The sequence below is a fragment of the Oryctolagus cuniculus genome, chromosome 3, assembly GCF_964237555.1.
Source record: "Oryctolagus cuniculus chromosome 3, mOryCun1.1, whole genome shotgun sequence".
Classification (NCBI taxonomy): domain Eukaryota; kingdom Metazoa; phylum Chordata; class Mammalia; order Lagomorpha; family Leporidae; genus Oryctolagus; species Oryctolagus cuniculus.
The window spans coordinates 146552307-146577481 of NC_091434.1; the positions used below are offsets into that span (position 1 = coordinate 146552307).

At 39.6% G+C, this 25175-nt stretch overlaps 1 protein-coding gene across 3 annotated transcripts in view; it reads right to left on the reverse strand.

The window, feature by feature from the left end:
• The window catches only part of HGF (hepatocyte growth factor), a 74845-nt gene that overhangs the window by 27131 nt on the left and 22539 nt on the right, over positions 1-25175 (reverse strand). For all 3 annotated transcript variants that reach the window (XM_051848013.2, XM_008258178.4, NM_001168707.1), the window contains 4 exon segments: positions 23881-24001; positions 21958-22076; positions 5548-5722; positions 1828-1955 (listed from right to left, as the gene is read on the reverse strand). In XM_051848013.2, coding sequence (XP_051703973.1) covers positions 1828-1955; positions 5548-5722; positions 21958-22076; positions 23881-24001 — 543 coding nt within the window.

Consider the following 25175-nt stretch of genomic DNA (forward strand, 5'->3'; position numbering starts at 1 on the left):
GGCTTTTTAGCGTGATGTAAGACTGACCATGACCATTATGGTTAAGTTTATGAGAAATAGAATATGGTTGCTTAAAACTCATAACTCTTTGGGACAGCATTTTGGTGCAGTGGGTTCAAACACCACTTAGGGTGGCTGCTTCCTGTCTCAGAGGACCAATGAGGGTTCTGGCACCTTGGGTTCAGATCCAGCATCCTACTACTGGACTCTGGAAGGCAACAAATAATGATTCAGGTGCTGAGACCCTTGCCACCCACATGCAAGACCCAGAAGGAGTTCCTGACTCCTGGTTTTGGGCTTGTCCAGTACTGGTTGTTGCAGACATTTGGGAAGTGAACCAATAGATGGACCGCTGGGGGTAGGGGGCGGTGTCTTTGTCTCTCTTTCTGCCCTTTAAATAGATAAAATAGATAAACATTTTTAAAAATCATAGCTTTAAATTTATTAAACACTAACAAATGTCCAGAGCTCACCATTATTAATCTGCAACAAACCATTTCCCTTGCAAACCTGTTTCAATATAGTTCCTGAAAGAGTTGTCTTCAACAGCATCTATTTCCAAGTAGAACTCTGATTTATCCCACAGGTCAGAGCTACACTACATTCTTATCTCTTGTTTGTACACCTGAAACAACCATTTGACTGGTTCTTGTGTTTTAACCCCTGTGAAGAATTCTGATTATTTTCAGAGCCAGTGCTGTGGCATAGTAGACTAAGCTTCCTCCCGCAGCACCAGCATCCCATAACAGCACCGGTTTTCAAGTCCCAGCTGCTCCTCTTCCTACCCAGCTCTCTGCTATGGGCTGGGAAAGCAGTGGAAGATGGCACAAGTACTTCGGCCCTTGCACCAGCATGGGAGACCCAGAAGAAACTCCTGGCTCCTGGTTTCAAATCAAGGGCAGCTCTGGCCATTGCGGCCATTTGGGGAGCGAACCAGAGGATAGAAGAGATCTCTCTCTCTGTGTCTCACTCTCTGTCTGTAAATCCACCTCTCAAATAAATAAGTAAAATCAAAGAAGAAGAAGAGGAGGAGGAAGAGGAAGAGAATTCTGGTTATTTCCCATCATGCAGCCAGTGATCCAGTAAAAATGTTAAGTCAGACCAAGTAACTTTTCTTCTCAGAATTCTACAGAGTCTCTTCTATTTCAGAGGACAAGGTAGAATTCCTACCATGTTGATGCATGTTAGCGCTGTCACCTCCCTAAGTACATCTCCTCTGCTCTCTGTCTTGATCACTGTGTGCCAGCCACAGTGATGTGCTTATTTCTCTCCCTGAACTGTTGAAGCACTCTTTGGCCCCAGGCCATTTGTACTTCCAGTTTTCTCTGCCTAGGGTGCTCTTTAGATTCATATGAGCTGGCAGATGCTACTCCCTTACCTCCTTGACCTCCTCATAATGAGCAGTTTAACAGAGGAGCTCACTCTGACCACTTTTCAAATGGCAACCCCAATCTCCTCTATTTCTGGGACATCTCTGTCTCTCTAACATTTACCACAAACTAACATAATATCCCCACCAGGATTTCTATTTTCCTTGTTTTCTATCTGCTGGACCTCAGTCCCATGGGGTCAAAGAATTTAGTTTTGCTTGGTGTATAATGCCCAGGGTCTAGAACAATCCCTAGCATTAATATACACTCAAATAAATAGATAGATGGTTAGTGAAGGAACAGATAAAGAAAAGCCAAGTTCAGACTTGCTGATTTTGTCTGCTAACCAGTAAAATCAATGAATCAAGGGGTTGATCTTCTGCTGTAAAATATACCCTACCTTCAGGCATTTCCCTAGAATTTAATCATGCTTACACTGCAAAATATCAGCTATTACCTTGTCCACTTGACACATCACATTTTGGAATTTGGGAGCAGTAGCCAACTCGGATGTTTGGGTCAGTGGTGAAACACCAGGGTGACTCAGCCCCATCTGGATTTCGGCAATAATTTTCTCGTAGGTCCCTAATGAAACAAAGCACATTGATATAAATAGAGTTCTTATGTCAGTGAAGTCAACATTAGCATCTCCATAATCCCAGGCTATATGCATGCTTATAAATAGAGCTGTGAGTTGTTGGACTTAGGAAATGTATAGCTAGTTAGAATTCGGTACATGCGTTGGATACTGCCTGAATTACCAACACAAATGCTATCAAATGTCAGTTTCTTTTCCTTCCATAGGCACACAGTTCCACACAAACCTTACTACTTCATGAGAGAGAGAATAGAGACCACGATATTCTTCTCACTCATTCTCCAAATTCAGACTCTCATTTAAAAACACTGGCCTATTATTTATTATGTTCTCATGGCCCATAAGTAATTTTGAAACAACATGTATCTCTCTGCAGGAGAAAGGTTATTATTAATAGTCACTAACTACTCTCATTTGAAAATATAAGCTCAACCTATTCAAATGATTGCCCCAAAACGTGATAGCTTTTTCTTTTTGAATTCTGTATTTATTTGATTTATTTAATTTCTGCGTAGGTTGTTTTCAATTACAAAGTAGTTCTTGATTTAGATAACTTACTTGTACTCTTTATAAATATTTCTGTAAAATTAAGGCCTAATGATAACACAAAAACCTAACCATAGAGTAAGTTGTCAGTGTAGTCCATGTATATCCTTTATTTTAATGATATTTTAATTAGAAATGCATAATTCTCAACACGAAGGATGACTATGTTAATATTCTTTCTATTTGGAAGGAATTAGGTGGTTTTCTACCTAAATATAATGTTCATATAAGAGAAAATATGGAAGTAATTATTCACTGTCTTAAGACATGTTCTCTAATTTTAAGCAGGCTTGGCCTTTCTTTTCATAGATTATTGGCTAATATTTTCACAAAATTAATATTCAGTCTTTTGGAAACCACAGTATTTGTATCACTTAGCTCCAATCAGAAGTTCTGTAATTTTATTAATATCCAGTTGGGTCATCAGAAACTAAAAAGTTGTTGAGGAAGAAGCTTGCATTTGGTTAGAAAGTCAACAAGTAATAGTCTACCTTTCCAAGTGGATTCTGCCACTGTGTGATTTAAGGATATGAGAAGCGTCATTGTCATAATGAGGGCCATTGTGCGGTAACAGTTCAGGATAGTGACCCATAGTCAACCTCATAGCCTTCTCACAAAGTTATGAATTAGAATAGATGAAGAAACATTTCTTTGAAACCAGTTAGTGTTAATGTTCTAAAATTTAATGTCAGTACAAAATGTGTGCTCTAAGTTTTACATAAACTTGATATACATTTATAATTTTTATGGATAATTGCTCAGTTAAGTATTTTAGACTGTTAACTTAAGGCAAAATAATTAAGTAAAGAACTATTAACAAAATTCTCAGTTTAGACATGCCCTTAAAATTGGTATCTGGAAGAAACTAGAATAAATAAAAGCTAGATTAAATAAATAGAAAAGCCAAGGTTTGCCCAAATATTTTTTCTCATTTTCTTTCCCTTGTCTTGAAGAAAGAATTTTTCACAACTACCAAAGTGAACTGATGATTATATGATTCATGTAGGTTCCGGGCAGGCAGAATTGTTAATTACAGTGTTTCAAAAACTGTGTTTTGTAAGAAGTTTCAGTATTGAGGCAAATAAAGTTTAACAGAACTCGAGACACCTGATCAGCCAGGCCCATTGTACCAGCTCATAAATATGAGAAGGCTTCAAAGACTTCATGAAAATTGGAATTAAAAGGTAAGCTTATTTTGCTTCAAAAATTTTGAAAACCATACATTAGAATTTTTTAAAAGTTCATAAAAATGCCTATTATACAAAAGCTGCATGGATTTCAAACTTTTTTGCCAAAATAAACACATTCTTAAATTCCATTTTCCATGATCTTTCAGAAACACTCTCATAGCAAAGAGTAAATCAATGTTCTGAGCAGAACATTCAGACAGATTTTATCAGTTTACTAACATGGCTCACCTTTTTATCTTATTGACATTTTGTTTGGTTATTTTGACCAAATAACTAAATTAAGACAGGATGGCTAAAATTCAATAAAGCCTGACCATAAGATATTTGATAATTAGATTTTAATGGTGAAGTCTATGCATTCAATTTATGTAATAATTCTTTTTATTACAAAGGTCAGAGTATCAGCACATACACTATTTATTTGGGTATTAGCAGTAATTGAAATCTAGCAAAAAGTGTGAATGGCATTTGATGCAGTCTCCTTTGTCCCTTTTAATTAATCTTTTCTCACTTTCTTTGCTTTCTCTACTTCAGTATTTTTTTCTGAGGTGCAAGTGGGTCAGGAATGGAGAGTGAATGGCTGGGAAGGAAATGAGAGAAATAAACCTGGAATGACAACTATAAATTTTGTTATTATAAAATAATGAAAAAGAATCTTAACAGATGGCTATTTACTATCTCAACAAATAAATAACTGAATTAGCTAAAGCACACAAGTCCACAAACATCTCCCCTCTCCAGTGGATGGGCCAACAATTGTTTATACTCTCTGCTCTGAAATGTTAGGGTGTCTTATTAAAAACCAATTATATAAAGCCAATATATGTTATTTATAGGTGCTATTTCAGCAAAGCACTATGAATGACATGTGTGTTATAAATCTCAAAAGCAATCATTTCATGTTCCTCATAACAAGGTGGACAATTTAAAAACACATGGCACTGTGGCTTTGTCCAGCAAAAGTCACATGGTGAAAAAAATAAGCCAGGGAGACGCACACAACCAAGAAATGACTGACACTCAAAGGCAGTTTTGAGGGCTTGACTCATCTCAATGAGAGTTTTGCTTCCCCATTCTCCAAAGACAATCCAGAAAGAACAGAAAGCATTCTCATAAGCTTTTAAACCTCATTTTATTCCTTGGTGTTTAAGGCTGCCAACTCATGAGCTTAAAATATTGGCTGAAATCAAGGTATGCCTTTTCATTTAATAGAAAAAGAAATATGGAATCTCCCTTAAAGCTAACCTGAGAATTTAAGAAGGGATAGTTTGAAACGTGCTTGTTTATCTTTACCATTAATTGATCTATTAAATAAATCTGGAAGATCAAGGCTTCGATCAGAAACAGTTCAACAGAAGGAATAGATTTGCATGCTCCACAGCTCACAATAATGTTAGAATATGAGGGGCTGGAGAGGGATGAGCCAATAAGCTCCAAACTTGGTGGAAGGATGGGGCATGCTGGCTGCTGGACTTGATCAGCTTATGCTGTGTGTGTCTGGTGAAATACTGCACTGTGCTCTATACAGGTGTATGAGTTATTACACATTAATAAAAAAAATCAAAGCAACAATTTAGAGATACGTTCCCAAGGTGGGGAGGATCAAACCCTCTGAATCAGAAACACTTAGAGGATTTACTGAAATGTACATTTGACAGTCAAGTCTCAGACTTAACAAATCCAAATCTCTGAGTGAAAAAATAAATCTGCCTTTTACCTCCTGATTATCTCCTGGCACGTCAAGTTCAAGTAGCACTAGCAGAGGAATTAGTAAAAAGTAGCCATTCTGCCTCATTTCCCCCAGGGTCTACTGAAATTTGTAACATTGGCTTAATTTACTCACTTGCACTTGAAATTTTCGGGAGTTATGTCATGCTGGTGAGGATACTGGGAATCCCAACGCTGACAAGGAATTCCATTCCAAATGGTATTGATGGTTCCCCTGTAACCTTCTCCTTGACCTTGAATGCATTCCGTTGTTTCCATAGGGACATCAGTGTCATTCATAATACTGTGAGCTATTGGAAGAAAGAAGCTTCAGTTACAACTTCCAACACATCATCTTCCTCTTTGAACTTATCTGCATTTGTGCCACCAGAATTTTTCTGTCATTTACAATATTTTAATAATTAAGTTCAATAAGTATTCCAACTTAACAGTGTTATTCTCTCTGTTCCAATTTCCCTTTCATTACAACCTGAAATTAGTTTATGCTTGAAAAATTCCTTAAAGACCTTTTAGTTTCACTTATCACTCACTTATCACTAAAACTTATATACACTGAACAGGTAGTATTTCTGAATGATTATGTGATTATTCCTAAAATCAGATTGCTCAAATATCTAGAATCAGTGATGTAATGGACCATGATTGCCCTCTAATATGCCGAATCTATTTGAAGTTTATATGTTAAGATTCTCTTTTAATCAATTTGTTAGTGTTAAGAAAATCAGTTTTGCTACAAAGGTCTATTTCCTGCTTATCCAATTGCAATGCTTACCATAACTCACAGAGATAAAGAAACCCTCAGAAACTAAAAAAAAAGTATAAAATTACATTTTACCATAACCAGAACTGTCTCCTTTTTACCTCTAATATTTTTAAAAATTTTGTTTGAAAAATACAAATAGTACTTCTTTTTAAGATTTAGTTTAAGATCTTTTTAAGAAGAGAGTGACATAGAGAGAGAAACAGAGAGAGAGGTAGAGAGAGAAAGATCTTCCATCCACTTGTTCAAACCCAAAATACGGCTGGCGCCGTGGCTCAGTAGGCTAATCCTCCACCTGTGGCGCCAGCACCCCAGGTTCTAGTCCCGGTCTGGGCACCAGATTCTGTCCCAGTTGCTCCTCTTCCAATCCAATTCCAATTTCTCTCTGTCTTTCTCTCTCACTGTCCACTCTGCCTGTCAAAAAAAAAAAAAAAAAAAAAAAAAAAAAAAAAAAAAAAAAAAACCACAATGGCCAGGGCTGGGCTAAGCCAAAGCCAAGAACTAGGAACCCCATGTAGGTCTCCCAAACCTGTAGCCGGGGTCTGTACTCGGGCCATTTTCTGTTGCTTTCCCAGGCACATCAGCAAGGAGCTGGATGGAAGTGAAGCAACCAGGACTCAAACTGACATTCTAATATAGGATGCCAGCATTGCAGATGCCAGCTTAGCTCTCTTCACCACAACACCAACCTTGTGTTTAATATGTACTAAGTTATAACTCAAGACATTCTAAAATTTGTTTAGCTTTTCAAAACATACATGAAACTGTTTATGGTTTGATAAAGTCGGTACAAATCTCCCAGCTATCTTTGCAACCTAAATGATTATTCAAGATACCCCTGGTTAAAGCTCAAGTTTTAAATTGCTAAGGATAGCTTAAATTTTGAATAAATTGCTTTGTTTTACCCCATTATGGAATTAAATTTACTACCTCCCTTCCAAAGGAGAAGTCAGAATTCAATGTGTCTTCAGAGACAACGCACACCCATGAACATTTTTGACATTTAGTACCGTAAATTGTTTCAAATAGCTCTTAAATGTCATTAAAATGTGTTTCTCGCAAACAGTTAACTACAAGATGTGGCTGGGTGTTTTGTATCTTTAAGTGTCAGGAACTAAGCGTAGGCAAATTAAGTGCATTCTAAGCTGAAAGTTATTCTGTGAAGGTTTCTGAAAAGAGGGGGAAAGATTACTTTGATGACCACCCCAGCCACTGGAATAGGTTGTACATTCAGATTTCCATTAATTTTCCAATTCATACCTTTACTTCAGGTCATTTCACAAAAAGTCTCAATTTCTTACATACCTACTTTAGAGAATGAAAATAGGACTCATATATCCTAAGTTAGAAAGAAATTCAAATGGGGTTGGAAAATATCCAGGAATTGATCTATACAGCAGTAATTGTGAACCAATAGGCCAGAAAATTAATATATAGTGATTTGGTAATACACATTGATTCAGGAAGAACACAAATTATCGACCTGGGAGAAAGGTCTTGTATAGAAAGTGTTGCTGCTGGTTACACAAGTCCTTCGTGACTTGAATTCGATATCAGATGAATTTCAAAGCTCTTGAGGAACTACAATATTTCACCAAAACAAAAGCTATTAAGTTACTATATTTCTGAGGTTGTGAGGTGGGTGCTAAGTGACAAGAAGAGACTGAGTGTGTGGAAAAGTCTTTGAAAGGGTGGTAAGTGAGAAACAGGTGAAAGGTCAAGCTTGCCTTGCTGTATTTCACATCTAGTTATAAAGTTATGATGGGAAAAGGCAAAAATAAATATTCCCCAGGAATCAATCAATTCATTCGCTTCATATCTTAAGAGAAGTTTGGATTCCTCCATTGCTATGGTTTGAGTATGGTTTGTCGCCTCTGAAATTCATGTTGAAATCTGACCACCACTGTGGCCATGATAGGAGGTGGCATTTTTTTTTTTAAGATTTTACTTATTTATTCGAAAGGTAGAGTTGCAGACAAAGAGACAGAAAGGTCTTCCATCTGCTGGTTCACTCCCTAAATGGCAGCAACTGATCTGAAACCAGGAGCCAGGAGCTTCTTCCAGTTCTCCCATGTGGGTACAGATGCCCATGCACTTGGGCCATCTGCTAATGTTTTCCCAAGCCACAGCACAGCAGAGAGTCGGATAGGAAGATGAGTAGCAGGGACACAAACCCACACCCATATGGGATGATGGCACTGCAGGCAGAGGCTTAGCTCACTACACCACAGCATCGGCCCCGGGAGGTGGAGTTTTGAAGAGATGACTGTGTCGGAAGAGGAATGAATGCCTTTCTCAGGGTGCTCAGGGAGGCTGAAGCAGGAGTTTGGTGAAGCCGAGAGGCCTATACTTGAGATGTCTGCATCCCATGCCAGAGAGCCTAGGTATGAGACCTAGCTCCTCAAGAGGTCTTTGCCTGATGCAGCCAGTTCATCTTGACTCCCAGCCTCCCTAACAGGGAGCCAAGGTCAAGCTCTCAGAAAAGGAACCAAGACACTCAGCTTTCAGGCACCAACTCAGGACTTCCGTCGAGAGTCCAGGGTCCTTACACTGGAATAAGTTCTGAGTTAGGGCAGCCACTGCAAACACACTGTCTGGGTTTTGTCACCTGTCTGGAACACCTGGGTTTCCTTCCTCTCCTGCTGGCTTATGTGTGTTGTTTGCCTTCTTTACTCCTGAACTCCTGTTCTCAAGCACTGTGAACGTGCAAGTCACAGACCCAGGCTCCCTGAGCCCAGATGTCAACAAGGACCACCCAGGGCCAGATGTGGGCCCAGATTACCCCAGAGAAATGAGTTCAAGGCTAAGCCCATCAGAAATGAACCTATTCTACTGCACAATTTTCCAGACAGCAACCAAAACAATGGGGCCAAAAGGAAGACAGTCCTCGGATGATGCGTTATTTGTTGGAATCTCTACCTGTGGACACAGGTTCAGAGAGCTGCCTCCTTTGCTATGCAAAGGCAACTTGGCATTGTTCAAACAAGCTGAGCAGAGGGGAGGGAGTTAGACATTCTGCCTACACTGTCAACCTAAAATTAAATATCAAGAATCATTTCCAGGATGTGTTTTTAGATAAAGGTGATCAGAATTTCAAAGTGATTTGTTCGTAAAAAACTTCTTAAAGTTACAATCTCGTGGAAATGACCTATGATAATGAACATGTGAAGCAATACACAGAGCCTGAAATTCATGAACAAGTTTAAATCTACTGTACAAAAAGAGAGAGGGGTGGGTGTTGAGCCGAGCGGTTAGAATGCCTGTGCCGCAGTAGCTGAGTTCAGTACCCAGCACCAGCTCCTGACTCCTGCTTCTTGCTACATCAGACCCCTACATGACAGCAGTGATGGCTAAAGTAATTGGATTTCTGCCACCCATGTGGGAGACCTGGACTGAGTTGACGGCTCCTAGCTTTGGCTCCAGCCCAGTGCCATGTGGGAAATGAGGGTTTTCCTTCTCTCTCTCTCTCTCCATATACATAAATAAATAAAAAGTACGGTGAGTTTACTAAGGTAAATAAAGATTATCTTAATTCATTAAGAAATCAACACATGATCAATAGAAAATATTAAGAAGAATGATAAAAAAAATTTAGCACTAATAGAGAATGAGTGAGCATTTCTCTTAATTTGAGAGCAAATTTTCTAAGTTTAGGAGTCTCTGTGAAAAGGCAAATCTGTATTACAAAAGAGCATTTGTATAAAAACATTGAAAAAAATATTTCACTGCCAATTTATCACCTAAAATGTCAGTGTCAAGTTCAGAACCTGTATCCTTAATGCTAACACCACACCACAACTGAATAGGTCTCCAATCAGCTTTGATCAATGAATCTTGATCAATGAATGGCTTCGGATCAACCCAACTCCTGCCATTTGCGGAGTGAACCAGTGGACGGAAGATTCACTCTCTCTCTCTCTCTCTTTCTCTCTCTCTCTTCCTCTCTCTGTAACTCTAAATGAATAAAATGTAAGTCTTTAAAAAAAACTAGAAAAAAGTGTTAGGGAATTTAAATGGTAACATCATTATTTTTGTCTTTTGTTTTAATAAACATCCATGTCTTTAAAATATATAGCCTTAAGGAGTTGATGCAGTGACGGTATAGTGAGATTCCAACCCAGTTCCCTGCTAATGTGCTTTGGAAAGCAGCAGGTAATGGCCTGACAACTTGCAACCCTGCCACCATGTGGGAAGACTCAGATGGTGTTCCAAGCTACTGGCTTTGGCTTGACCCAGATCTGGCTGTTGGGACCATTTGGAGAGTGAGCTCGAGAATGGAGCATCTCTCTCTCTCTCTCTCTCTCTCTCTCACTCTCTTTCTCTCTTTGAAACTCTGCTTTTCAAACAAACAAACCAATAAGTCTTAAAATATATAAGGTTAACTATCTTGAGAGTTTCTCTTTTCCTTTTGTTTCGATTTGCTGGAAATATTTCTCATGATTTTTGACCACAAGTTAGCAGTATTTCTCTTTAACTACAAAGTCCCTTCTGAAGTTGGTGCATTGGTATTTATGCTGTTTGACATTCAGCTGCTAGAAGTGACCTCATAAACAAAAATGATATAATTCAAATGACAATGTATGAACCACTAACCCAGAGGAATCAAGATATATTTGTACAACAAGGTAATTAAGTGGTTTTCATTAATAAATAAGAATTCTCATGAGGCTTCATGGAGCTGTTCAATAAATATTCGCAGATGAGGACTCTGATGAATGACTTGTTCTGTAGCCATTTCGCTGTGATCTAAATGCTTGATCTCTGCTGCTCACGTACTTACTATTTAAACAGCATGAATTATTCCTCCACTGCAGTAAAATAGATTCCTGCTGTTACCCTACTGTATAAGTATCAAAACCTGCTGCAAAACCAAAACAAAAGCTTCAGGATAACTGATTGGAAAAAGCCCATTAAATGTTGGGGGAAGCATTCCTTTGCACTTAATCTTTTAACATGGACCCAAAGGAGGGAGGTTTGCAAGTCTCCTGTGGCCAAACCAAGTGTCAAAGAACCACCACAGGAACATCCCCAAAGATCAGCTGAAGTTGATCAAGTTTAGACAAAGCAACATGCTTTTAAAAAGCAGCATCCCACATACACAAATATTTTTGCAAGTATGTCTACCAAATTCATACGGAAAATATCAGGAACTCTTCTGAGCATTCCTCACGAATCAAATGTTTTGCCAGGCATGTCAGTGGTAGCCACGCTTTGGAAGCAGATGCAAAGACACTTAATGGGATCCTCAATGGCCTAGGAGTGAAGGAATGTTTCCCTTTGATGACAGACACAAAGTTTTCTGTTTGGAAATACTTTCAGGGACAGCAACATTTTGCTGTTGAATTTTTTCTCTGTCCTAAGAGGCCATGATCAGATGCAGGACGTGCCTCTTGGAACATGATTTTCACTTTGCTTTTGGGGCTGTGTTGGGTTCTGATGCTGTCATGTTCGGAAGGGAGTCTCAAGTCTGGGCAGAGAGCAAGAACTAGCACTGACTGTCACCTAGTTCTTAAGACAAACATCCTGCTCCCCACCCCCAAGAGATGGACATCAGTGGGGTAAGATCAGTAATGACGCATGTGATCAACTGTTTGCTGTGAAGGGCTGGCCAGAGCCTTCTCAGGGGGCCACATGACCCCGAGGAGGGCCTGAGAATACCACCCAGAGAGCACCAGAGCACCTGTTGATTATGAAGAGCCACAAGCATGGATGATAAGTGAATCTTGCACTCATCATTCTATCCCCTACCCTTGCCAACACCCTTACAGAAGAAAAATCTAGATTTCCCAGTGAGAACCAGCTATTGCTGTTCATCTTCCTGTGCTAAGAGCAAGTTGCTTCACCAGCCAGTGGACAACTACCTGATCGCCCCTTGGAGTAGTTCAATCCCAACCCACTATTTCTTATTCCCAGCTACCGAAGAGCAACTGAAATAGGATTTTTTATAATGGTCCCTGGAGGTTGAGAACAGTGTATGAAGCCACTCTCCCATCATCTGTGCTTGTGCTCTTTGGCCACAAAGGGCAGGATCAGGCTCGTCATAAAGAGCTTCTTGTTTTAAACTTGACATGGGAAAGTAGTAAAGACCTCCAAAGTACAGACCTCAAATTGCTTGCACGTTTGCTTTCCATGTGCAGCCAGGATTTGTATCTGAAACTTTTCCCTGGACTTGATCCAAGCCTCTTCTGGTACAAAATGCTCAGGAGACACGACTTTCATGAAAAACCTTTAATTCCAAAGTCCTATTCCTTAGAAGATGATTTAGAAAAGACCTCCAACTACAAAATTATTCCCTTAAGAAAGGGGATCGATAGCGTTGTTTTTGCCTGACTCGGAATACAATAACATGTTATTTCTATGAATCTCTATTCTGGCCTTGGATGAATCAATAAGATTCAATGAGACAATCAACTTTCTTTGAGAAAGAAAGTAATTTGCTAAAATTATTTCCCAATGCACAAACACAGTGAATTTTGAAAGATGAGTACATTCTCTTAAGAAGATGTCAACGTTCATTGGTTACTAAGAAGCATACTTTGCAGTTGTTACCAATGGCAGCATACCTACATAGCCTGTTCATTCTGCCTTAACAAAATATCATAAGCTTGGTGACTCAACCTCGTAATTTATTCCTCACAATTCTTGAGGCTGGGAAACCCAGGACCTTGATGCAGGCCAATTAGCTTCCCAAGGAGAGCCCTGCTCCTGGCTTGCAGATGGCCACTTTCTTCCTATGCTAAAAGACAAAGAGATCTCATTTTCTTCTGATGCCAACAATTCTGTAGGATTAGGATGCATCCTTATTACCTCACTTAGTATGAATTACATCTTAAAATCCCTGTGTCAACATATAATCACATTAGGGATTAGGGCTTCAAACTAAGAATTTGGTAGGAATGAAATTCAGTCCACAGCAGTATACTGAGTAGAAATCTTAGCTACCAAAGATCTTTCTAGGTCATACTTTGAAAATGATCCTGGACCAGCTGCCTGCTATAGCCAGGGAAAGCAGTAGAAGATGGCCTAAGTCCTTGGACCCCTGCACCCGCATGGGAAGACCCAGAAGAAGCTCCTGGCTCCTGGCTTCGAATCAGCACAGCTACGGCTATTGCAGCCAATTGGGGAGTGAACCAGCGGATGGAAGACCTCTCTCTCTCTCTGCCTCTCCTTCTCTTTCTGTGTAACTCTGACTTTCAAATAAATAAATAAATAAATATTTTTTTAAAATTAAAAAATTTAAAAAATGATCCTGGAAATTCAAAAAATAATAAAGAGGAGGAAGAGGAGAAAAATAAAGATAAAAATAAGACAAGACTGGCCCATTTTGCTGGTAAGAGAAAACTCATCAATACCAAACCAGAAGGAACAAATGAATATTACCAGCTCAGGAGAGAAATGAAACCTGAGTATGAGCTGGGGAAAAGGTATGTAGCAAAGTCTTCCTGGTTGGTAATATATGAGAAAATCAAGTTTTTACATGAACATTGAGACACACAGAAGAAACACCAGGAGACTGAGAAAGAAAAAGGAAAAACTACCAGTTTCTAGGAAGGTAACACTCATTACTTCAGCAAATATTTGTTGATCTCTAGTAATGGGCAAGATACTGTATTGAGCATAAGGAGAGAAAAGAAAAAAAAAAACAGACATGGCCCTTGCTTTGTTTGAGCTTGCAAGTTCACATAACAAGAGTTATTATATAAACAATTTCAAAAATAAATACAGCCAGCGCTGCGGCTCACTAGGCTAATCCACCACCTGAGGTGCCAGCACTAAGGGTTCTAGTCCCGGTTGGGGTGCCGGTTCTGTCCTGGTTGCTCCTCTTCCAGTCCAGCTCTCTGCTGTGGCCCAGGAAGGCAGTGGGCCCAGGAAGGCACCCGCATGGGAGACCAGGAGGAAGCACTTGGCTCCTGGCTTCAGATCGGCGCAGCGCACCGACCGGTAGTGGCCATTTTGGGGAGTGAACCAACGGAAGGAAGACCTTTCTCGAAGACCTTTCTCTCTGTCTCTCTCTCTCACTGTCTAACTCTGCCTGTTAAAAGATAAAATTAAATTAAATTAAAGCAATAAATAAAAATAAATAAATACAAGACCAAGACACTGAGAAGTACCTGGCAGGAGAGGAGAATGGTGTTATGAATATGTAATAAGAAATATAATATGGGATTTGACCAAATCAGGAAGATCAAATACAGAATTGATAGTGGGAGCAATGACAACAGAGTTGAAATTTGAACAAGTAACTGTGAACTAGGTGAAAAAGGAAGAGGAAATTATTCAAACCAGAAGGACCAATGAGGTAAAGGCAGCATAACAAGGACATGGAAGATAGGCAGTATAGGAAAAAAAAACACTGTGGCTCAAACAGAGAGCAAGAGAGCAAAGAGAAATGTGGTAGGTAGTCATGCATGAGGTTAGAGGGAATGGAGGATGGTTTGGTTTGGTTTTTATCCTGGGATGATGAAACGAAATCATTGGAGAGTTTTTAATTGGTGTGTGTAGGAGTTGTACAAGTGTGTGGCGGAGGAGGGGAGGTGGAGTGCCCAGATGAGAAATGACACAACCTCATTTTTAAGAACATCATTTTCTTTGCCTTATAAAGAAGGGATTAGAGCAGAAAACAATGGATAGAAGTGCAATGCCATTCAGAAGGCCAAACATTTATCATGCAAATCATGCCATCTTAGACGAATGAGACCAGGATGGAGTGAAATGTCCATGTTTGAGAGGTTATGTAGAAGACAAAAATGACAGGACTTGGTGACGGATCCATGTGAAGAGCAGAGGAGAGCTCTATGTCTAGGATTATTCTAGGCTTTGGGATCTTAATCTGGGTAAATATTAGGACCAATTATGCATAGACTAGACCATCCAATAATATTGTCAAAGAAAATCAAAGAAAAAGATAATGATAGAAGAAGTTTCCACCAGGGTGAGTTGCAGGTATAAGAGGCTGGAAACAATCAAAGCAGACAGCACATAAAAGTCCATCCCAATTAGTGTACACTAAGGGAACCACATTAACTTTATTTTTCTTACATAGTAGTAAACATTTTTCTGAAAGAATCCAGGGGCACCTAAGTTTTCCAAGACGCTTTTTGGGGCCCAGGACAACAAAACTCTTTATGATAATGTTGAAATATCAACATTATCACGGGCCATGATGGAAATGCACATCAAAACCATGAAAAGGTATCATACTTTCAGTTCAATTAGCTATTATCAAAAAGATAGGAAACAACAAATGCTGGCCAGGATGCAGAGAAAAGGTGCAACTGTTACAGGAAACTGAATGGAGATGTCTCAGGAATCTAAAAATAGACCTACCACATGATCCATTTCTGGATATATACATATCTACAGAAAATTAAATCTGTGTATCAAAGAGATGGCTGCACCATCATATTTATTGCTGCACTATTCACAATAGCCAGGATATTGAATATACCCCTATAACCATCAACAGATGAATGGATAAAGAATATTTGGTATCAATGCACAGTAAATATAACTCAGCCACTAAAAAGAATATCTTTTCATTTGCAGCAAAATGGTTGAACTGAAAGCCATTATATAAGTTCAATAAGTTAGAGTAAGAAAGACAGTTACCACATATTCTCTCTCATGTGTGAAGGCTAAAAATACAACTGATTTGTTGGGCAGGATAGGGGAGGGGAGAAACAGAAGTAGATTGACTTATGGATGCTAAACCACGGTTGGATAGGAGTAAGTGTTGCTGTTCCATAGCATGATGGGGTGATGACATTCACAATAACCCAATACATATTTTATGAACAAATAAAAGAGAGTAGCTCAAAAATTCCAAACAAAGCAATGACAAGGAGAGGGGGAAACATTAATTACTCTGGTTCAATCAGTACAATTCAACTTACTGAAATATCACATTACCATATACCATAAGTATGTACAGTTATTAAGTCTTCATCAAAAAATTTTATGATATTTAAAGTGATAGAAATGCTGACTAAACTATTTGACCTTCAACATTGATTATATGTATGCAATTATCACTGCGTATCCCATACAATTAAAATAATAATTTAAAATTTCATGTAAGCGTACACACACGCACGCACACACACACACACTTGTACTTCAAAGTGGAGTTTCCAGATGACTTGTGATGTGTGATATATCAAAATATTGAAGGCAGAAGGAAATATGAAAAAAAACCTAACTTTTTTCTATTGAGGTGACATTAAAGATATTTGACTACAATGCCAATGATTTCCCTATTTTTCTGGAAAATATAGACTTTTTCATTCAGGATATATCTATTAACATCCAATGAGTTTACAATTTTAATTGTTAATGCATTAATCAACTTTTGAAGACTGTTTTTATTTCTAGTAGAGTATTAATTTTTATAACCCGCATAAATAACTTGGATTTCCCAATAACAATAGATAATATAAAGGTATAGTTTGTGAACTGGTGTAACTAATTAATGAGATGTACCAAGGGACATCAATCACCAGGCAATTTTTCAAATACCGAGGACCCATTGAAGTTCACTTCAGAGAAACACAATTAGTATCAACCAGTTTTTTATTTCTCTGAGAAGCAGTGAACGAACAGATAGAACAAACTGTTATTCAAAATAGGAACTTATTTCAGGGACAAATCTAAGAAACTCCATGCTTCATTCAGGCACTTGATGGGATTTTCAGTCTTGTTATATATTCGCAATGTTTTAAAATCCCCTATGCCCAGAACTCTGTTAAGAGTCACATAGCTGAAATATTTGTGGGCTGCTGACATTTGGGCAGATACTCCTTCTGAGGAAGACGGGGTGAAGGGAGGTAAGGAAGGCCTGTCCCAGGGTGCCCTGGCACACATCCGTCAGACAACAAGAGACATTCCTCCTTCCCTTGGATAGATACGCTGACTGTAACATGGAAGCTTAGATGCCAAATGACAGGGACAAATTTATCATTCATTCAGCAAATGAGGAACTGACAGCAGCACTCAAATCTTGGCTCTGAAAGGTGTAATATCCCAATACCAACACAGCTTCCACTTTTGCTTACTCACTTGTGCTAAAGCTCTAAAAATTCAATTCTCCCATAAGCCTTGGTCTGATGTGTTCCCTTCTGTCTCCCAAAACGAAGGAAAGGGTTTGACAAATAATGGCTTTTCAGAAAGTACTTATTGAATGAATGCCATGAGAAGGGGCCAACAACCGTCTTGGTGTTCTCCTCAAGCTTGGAGGCATTGACTTAGGCTCAGGTTCTGCCATTACTATTCACTGGGGATGTTCCAAAACCTAATTCAGAAGGCTGAATTTAGATTTGCTGTGAACACAGAAGCCAACCACATGCATCTCACTCAGTGGAACTAAACTTACTCTCTCTCTTCTCAGTGAATACCATGCTTACATATGCTTCATCTAAACAAGTTGGGCAATATTTTAGCCATTTCTTCGTCCTTGTTCCATTTCCCACTTATCCAAATTGTCATTACATGAACTATGCATTCTTTTCTAAAATAATTAATTAAAGGGCAGCGCAACAGAGAGAGAAAGAAAAAGACAGAGAGCATCTTCCACCTGCTGACTCACTCCCCAAATATCTTCAACAGCCAGGGTTGGACCAAGCCAAAGCCAGGAGCTGGGAACTCCATCTGGTCTCCCATGTGGGTGGCAGGGGCCCAAGTACTTGGCCTATCATCTGCTGCTTTTCCAGGCCCATTAGCAGGGAGATAGATGGTAAGTGGAGCAGTTGAAACTCAAACTGGTATTCTGATGGGGTGTCCAAGTGGTAGCTTAACCCCACTGTGCCACAGACACCAGCCCCCTGCATTGCAGTCTACCTTTTTGATATTGTTCTATTCTTCCTCATCTTGATTTTCTCACCTGCCTATTGCGTTGACTCACAAGATTGGCTTCTCTTTTATGTTGGAGAGTCTGTTCTGCCTCACCTCATCATAGTTCTCTGAAAGACTTTCATATATTGAAGTTAATTTTTTTAAATTTCCTATGGTCACAGGATTTGAGAAATGAATGCACAATATACAAAATGCACAGAGACATACATACTTGCAAATTCACACATGTGTATGTGTAAGTATATATTCTGCATAGATATGCAATTATTAGTTGTGCACAGTAAGCAACATTTTTAAAGTATTTTCAAAGATCACTAAGTTTAATGTCGCCAGAGCAATGCACTATCACAAAATCCAGGAGGGATAAGAGTTCAGTACGGTGGGAAAAGGTAGTAGAGAAAAGGAATTTAGGGTGTTGAACTCGCCTGATTGCTGAGGAGCCCTTTCACTTCACACAGAGGACTTTGGAGAAGAATCCATAAGGAAGCAAAGGAGCTGGGAGCTCAGGCCCCTTAAGATGTCCGTGCCCACAGAACCTTCGGAGAATCTTCCTATGGCCCTGGGTTTCCTGGACAGCGGTTTGGAGATCACTACTCTCAATCCTAAAGTAGGACCACTTCCCCTGCTTCAATTTCCATTCATGGCAACCAGATGAGCTCTTCTCATTTCCTGCTTGATGTGCCTCATATCAACTGAGCTTTTCTCATCCTCTTTAATTTCTCTGTTGTTACTCCATACCCATGTAGACTCACCCACCACATCTTCAATACTGCAGAGCTGCTGTGAGCACACATGTCTTCACACCTGGCCTAATCACAGCCACATTGTAGAAGTGAAATAAATACTATCATTATGAGATAGATAATGCCTCTCTCTAGGTGTTGGATAAGTTGTGGCAATTATGATTTTCTAATACAGGCATCATGTGATAAAATCAGAATTTAACCACCTTCATTCAACCATCAACAGGGTGACACAATCATCAACTCTAATCTTTTCTTTAAACACATTAAAAATCAAGGATGACCTAGCTTGATAGAATCAGAAAGTTGACCCAAGAATTTAATGATAGAAATATAAAGTAATCATCAATTATCTGTTACAACCAGTGCAAGTAAGTAGGAAAAAAAAACTGTGCTACTGCTATAAAGAAGGAAACTGCCAGACTGTGGGCTGGGTCATATGTCAGAGAATGGTGGGCAGCTTCTTAAAGCTGGAGATCTCAGCCACAACCACAAAAAACTGATATTGAACTTGAACTAGGATGCTAAGTCTTAGATGAGATGGCAAGACTGGTGGGCACCTTAATCATGAACTTGTGAGACCCTAAGCAAGGAACCCACTTGAGTCACATCAGACTCATGGCCCACAGAAGCTATGAGACAATAAAACATCTTTGGTAATATGTCACCTTTCAATAGTAAACTAAGATACAATGGAAACCATCACCAAGTTTCCTGGTTTTGCACTTCAAGTTTTGCTATATATTGGCATAAACATTTGAAAAAACATTCAAAAAAGATTATCTAAGGTTGTACTTCATTCACTTCAATAAAACAACCATCGCTTTATTTCTATTTTTATGCCATTATCATAGGTACACATATTCTTAAACTAAAATATCATCCTCTAATAAAATATTTCTAAACTATTCCCAAAGCTCAAGAGATTATTTTAATCTTAATATTGTAAGTTTGGTTGACAAATTCTATGATAATTTTCTTAGAATTAATATCTGATAAGCACTGCTCTCTAAGAAAGCCATTAAATTTATTGCATGTCAATTTCATCATTGGTCAATTCCTCTTTTCACAAAAAATAAAGAAGACTTTAATAGTCAGGAAGCATCATATTAATTCTATTTGTCTTCTCTCCCAATATATTTTTTAAAATATCCTCAATATTGCTTTTGAACTGAAGAGGAGGGCAACACTTGGGTGTCTTAGTGTGTGCATGCCAGTCAAAGGGTGAATTTGCAGGTGAGTGTGTGTGCACGCATGTGTGTTGGCACTGGTCTTATTGCAGAGACAAGACTTATAGGATCACCTAAAACACAAAACAACAGAAGGGAAACAGTTGGTTTATTGTCCTTAACTGGTCTAGGATGAAGGAAAGATTAAGAAGATTAAACAAGTCAATGAGTGGAACTAGCCCAATCTGTACAGACGGAACACTGTCACAGGACCCTTGTTTTATTTTCAAGGATAAAGCAGGTGATTTCATTTCCTGGGAACATTGTGTTTCCCTCTGAGAAGCTTCTAGACCCTAAAGTGAGTCCACATATGCCTGGCACATCCCGTTTCTATGGGCTGTACAAGAGGTGTCCACAACATTTCCTTTTATTAGCAAGTCACAGTTGAGCGACATTGACCTTGGCATGGGTACAGTGGGAAAAACACTGGATCAGGCTTGTCCAGAAAAATATCGTCATCATGCTACTATGGGGAAAGATGCAAATACCTATCCATGTCCTCATAACTATGCACATTACCCTGGGTGCAGGTGCCCGACCTTAGGCAGTTTATTTATTTTATGTCTCTGTATATAAGTGCAAACCTTTATGTTATCAAGCTAACTTATAACAGTGTGACACTTGAAAGTATTTATGAAATCTATTGATCTGAAAGCACTTTAGAATCCAGTTGTAAAAAAGGAGATTTGAATTCAAAGAAACAAAAACAGGTCTACAGAGGGGTCTTCAGAAAGTTCATGGAAACGCGTATGATGATGAAACTCTACATGGACTTCAAACATCAAAATAAACATCTTTTAATTCCATTTTCCATGAACTTTTTAAACTTCCATAAAGTCTCCCCACACAATTTCAGAGAAAAGCAAAAATGTGTCAGTTAACCATGGAGGAGAGGACCCTGTATCTGGACTTCAAGGATATCACAAGAAAAAAAAAGTTTTTTGGCATAAATTTAGCAGAGCTAGATAAGGACCATCTTATAGAAGGGGCTGGCGCTGTGGCAGCATCCCATTAGGGCAGTGCCAGCATTCCATAAGGGGACCAGTTCAAGTCCCGGCTGCTCCACTTCCGATCCAGCTCTCTGCTATGGCCTGGGAAAGCAGTAGAAGATGGCCCAAGTCCTTGGGTCCCTGTACCCACATGGGAGACCCGGAAGAAGCTCCTGGCTCCTTACTTTGGATCAATACAGCTCCGGCCATTGTGGCCAACTGGGGCGTGAACTAGCAGATGGAAGACCTCTCTCTCTCTCTCTCCGTCTCTCTCTCTCCCTCTGCCTCTCTTTATCTCTCTGTGTAACTCTGACTTTAAAAACAAATAAATAAATCTTTAAAAAAAAAAAAAGGAAAAGAAAAGGATAGTAGAGACTGATTAAAAACACAGGATGGATCATCATACAGGCTGGGTGCAAGGACAGCCTGGGGCCTAGGGACCAGCTACGGCAGACTGAAGACATCCATGTGCAGCTCCTATTGGACTTAACTCTTCTCAACTGCAGCCTCTGTCAATCACCAGAGGAGTTCACAGCCAGCTCCTGCTGAGTCCCCAAGGAAGACAGGTGGGAAGGATGCAGGACTGAAGGGTAAGAAGCAAGGTCCTAGCTTCTGCTGTCCTACTGACTTTGTGATGCTGCACACCTGCCCTGGGCTTTCTCTTCATATGAGGACTTTTCTTATTTTCTTGATAGCATGTGAACATTTAGGACTTTCTCACAAGGCATACACATCTTCCATTTATGTGTGAACTTCTGTTTTTACCTCTTGCAAAATAATGGCTTTCTGAAAAATGCAAAAGATGGGGCAGGATGATGTAACCCATTTTAGAAACATTAAAACCTGCACACGTGAAAGCATCGAGTAAAATAGTTGTTAACCTGCCTCACTAATAATCGCCTGCTTAGATCCAGTCCATGAAAGGAAAAGGAAGCAATAAATTTGACCCTAACTTACCACACATTTTAATTGCACAGTACTCCCAGGGGGTGTCAGGGTCAAGAGTATAACACCATGGCCTCGGCTTGCCATCAGGATTGCGGCAATAATTATCATCAAAGCCCTTGTCGGGATATCTGCAAACCACACCAAGAAAAGTGTCACGTAAATCTGCCTGGAGTCACCACCCAGCCCTCGGCTTGCAAAACAACTCCCCTCTTAGTGTGGATACCACTAGCTAGGGCAGAAGGACATTTCCTCTGTCTTGCCTTGCAAGGACCGCTAATCATTGACTACTAAATGGACTAATTGACACATTCCCCAAAGTGCAGACTGCCATCCCCTTTGCTAAGCTAGGTCCATTTGGTACTTGTCTACCAACAGAGGTCCCAAACAGAGTCCCCTTCTCACAGAGCCCCAGTGAAGGACAGATGACATAAACATGACCCCCTGTAGAATGCTCATTAAGAAAACAGGCCCTCCACTAGGGCAGGCTTTAAGTTCACACTGCAAGTGGGGTTTCAATAGCTCTGTTGCTAATGATAGCCCAATGTGGGAAACAGAACCTTTTAGGTCATGCCCTCACCTCCACCAGAGCAAGGAGCCCAACTCCTTCTCCCCAGCCCAGCCCACCTCCCTTTAAATCTAGTCTTGAATTAGTGACTTGATACTAATTGCTACCATATCCCTTCTCTTCTCTCTGGTAAGGAAAAAAATGCTCTTAAGAGATAGACCAGAGTGAGTTTTAATTTCACTTAAAAAAAAAAAAAAAAAAAACAACAAACAGAAAGCAATAGAGGAGGGGGAAGAGAAAGAAAATACAACTATACAACTTCCAGCATTTCATCATGGTTTTTATCTTTTATCAGAAAAATAAAGGGATTTATTGGAATTTCTTTTTTTTTTTTTCAATTTAAAAGTTTTATATGAAATAAATTGTAGACATCCTTAGTTTGGGGAACTATTTGAGCTCAAAATCTATTCCTGGTGAAGAAGACAGACTTAACTGCCTAATTTCAGCATACTGGCCATCCTTATTGGCACCTTCAAAATACACCAGTTAAGGGAGGGCATGGTGGTATGGTGGGTTAAGGCACCGCAGGGAATGTGTGTACCTCCTACCAGAGTTCCAGAGGTTGAAATCCACCTCCACTTATTACCCAACTTCCTGCTAAGGCACCTGGTGGGCAGCAGAACATAGCCTAGGAACTTGGATTTCTGTCACCCACTTGGGAGAAAAGGTAGAGCTCCCGGCTCAGCTCAGCTGTTGTGGGCTTTAGAGGAGTGAACCTGAGGTTGGAAGTTCTCTCTCTCTCCCTCTCTCTCAGCCACTCCACCTTTCAAATAAAGAAAGCAATAAAAATAATGCCCCCAGGAGAAAGCAAGCATGAAATTTTTGTTCCACCTTTCATTCCCTCTCTATGAACATGACCTAGATCATGGTGTTACCTATGTGAGTCCAGAGTACCTGAGTCTCTGAAGCAGCTGTCTACAAGGAGACCAGTCTGTACTTAGCTATGGTGCCTCTTCCTACAACACAAGCCTGTCAAAATGACCAGCACTGAATTGGCCATCTTAGTGACATTACTGGCAGGGAAGAGGGAGCCTCTGTTAGTGCTTCCACTCAGCACCTCAGCAATGGTCCAAGTTCAGGACCACCCGGATCTTAGGAACCTTAATCTCCTCAGCCAAGGCCCATTGAAAGTGTGGCCTGTGTAATCATGCACCTGTTATAAATCTCTTTGCCCTAAGAGTCTCCTCCATGTACCCTGACTCCAACACCTCAGTCAGAAGAATCCTGAGCAATCAGGGAATCCTGAATCTTAGGTCCAAGCCCCACCAGGAGAATGTCATAGAAAGAGAATGTTCATGACTGCTTGTCATGGAGCAAAATGACAGCTTGTGGAAAGAATTGTGGGAAGCGTGGTTCAGTGCTTTTACCTTTCGGGCAAGAATTTGTGCCGGTGTGGTGTCTGATGGTCCCAGCGCTGACAAATCTTGCCTGATTCTGTGTGATCCATGGGGCCTCGATAACTTTCCCCATTGCAGGTCATACATTCAACTAATAAAATTAAAGTAGGGCACGTTAATTGTTTGTGACAGCAAAATCAAGAACACCACTGTCCCTTTTAAAGAACAGTAAATCACCTGTTTCACAAGTAGATTTCAGAACCCTACACACATCCTTATCTCTTTAAAGTAGAGTTTAATGTCCATCACCAGTGACACAAAATACACCGTGCAGAACCCTTCGCAAGGCTTAAGTGAGATTTTTGTAACTTTTGTCAGACCAATTGACCTGAGTGTCAGGATGCTGTCCATTTAACTTTTAATAACTGTGCAAAAAGTTATGTAGAAATTGGAAACATAGACCCTGGGGATTTTTCTATTATTGCTCTAAAATGTAAGGATCTCAGTATGTGTACTGTCAGCACAATAGTGTTGCTCTCTCCACTCCAAACACATAAACAGGAATTCCACAATGTACACTGGGCACGTGTCATACTCTGACAGTTCATGGCATAATCAGGAACTGACTGGTTTTAGACCAGGTTCAGATGGAATTCTGGTACAATTCGAAAAACGCAGATATTTTTAAAAAAAAAATTCATGACTCCTTCCTGCTAGCGAACATCCATGTTGAATAACTGGGCAGACTCATGTTTTTATCTATCTTAGAAAATGACCTACTATTGAACTCTTCATACTCATTCTTTTTAAAATTTATAAGCTGATCTAATTATGCAGGATCTCACTGATGATTCTAGAAGGTCAATTAATTGTTCTGGCTGGCTTCTTATGTCACATCGAAAACTCTGCAACACCTCAACTAGCTGAAAATGAGACTTCTCAAATGGATAGTTTGATTTGTAGCATAGCGTGCATCCTGTGGAATAAATCATTGCTTGGCTTTCCTACAAATCCGGCAAATTTCCCCAACACGTAATTTGTATCTTGTGATTACTGATCATTTAACTTTAGCAAAAGTGGGGGAAGATATCAGTGTTTCATTTTGCCCATTAGGATCCAGCCTAGCAAGTATGTGTAGTGATTTGGAATGTAATCTCAGAATCATCATTTTTGAATTTTTTAATTTTTATAATCAAATAAAGCCTTGACTATTAATTTTCTGAAATGCATGACCACTTGACTTGATCCATCTACTTCCTTTCATGTAGGTTAATTCATGAACTAAGTAAGACAAGGGGCCAATTCAGCTGCCCTTCATTTGATAC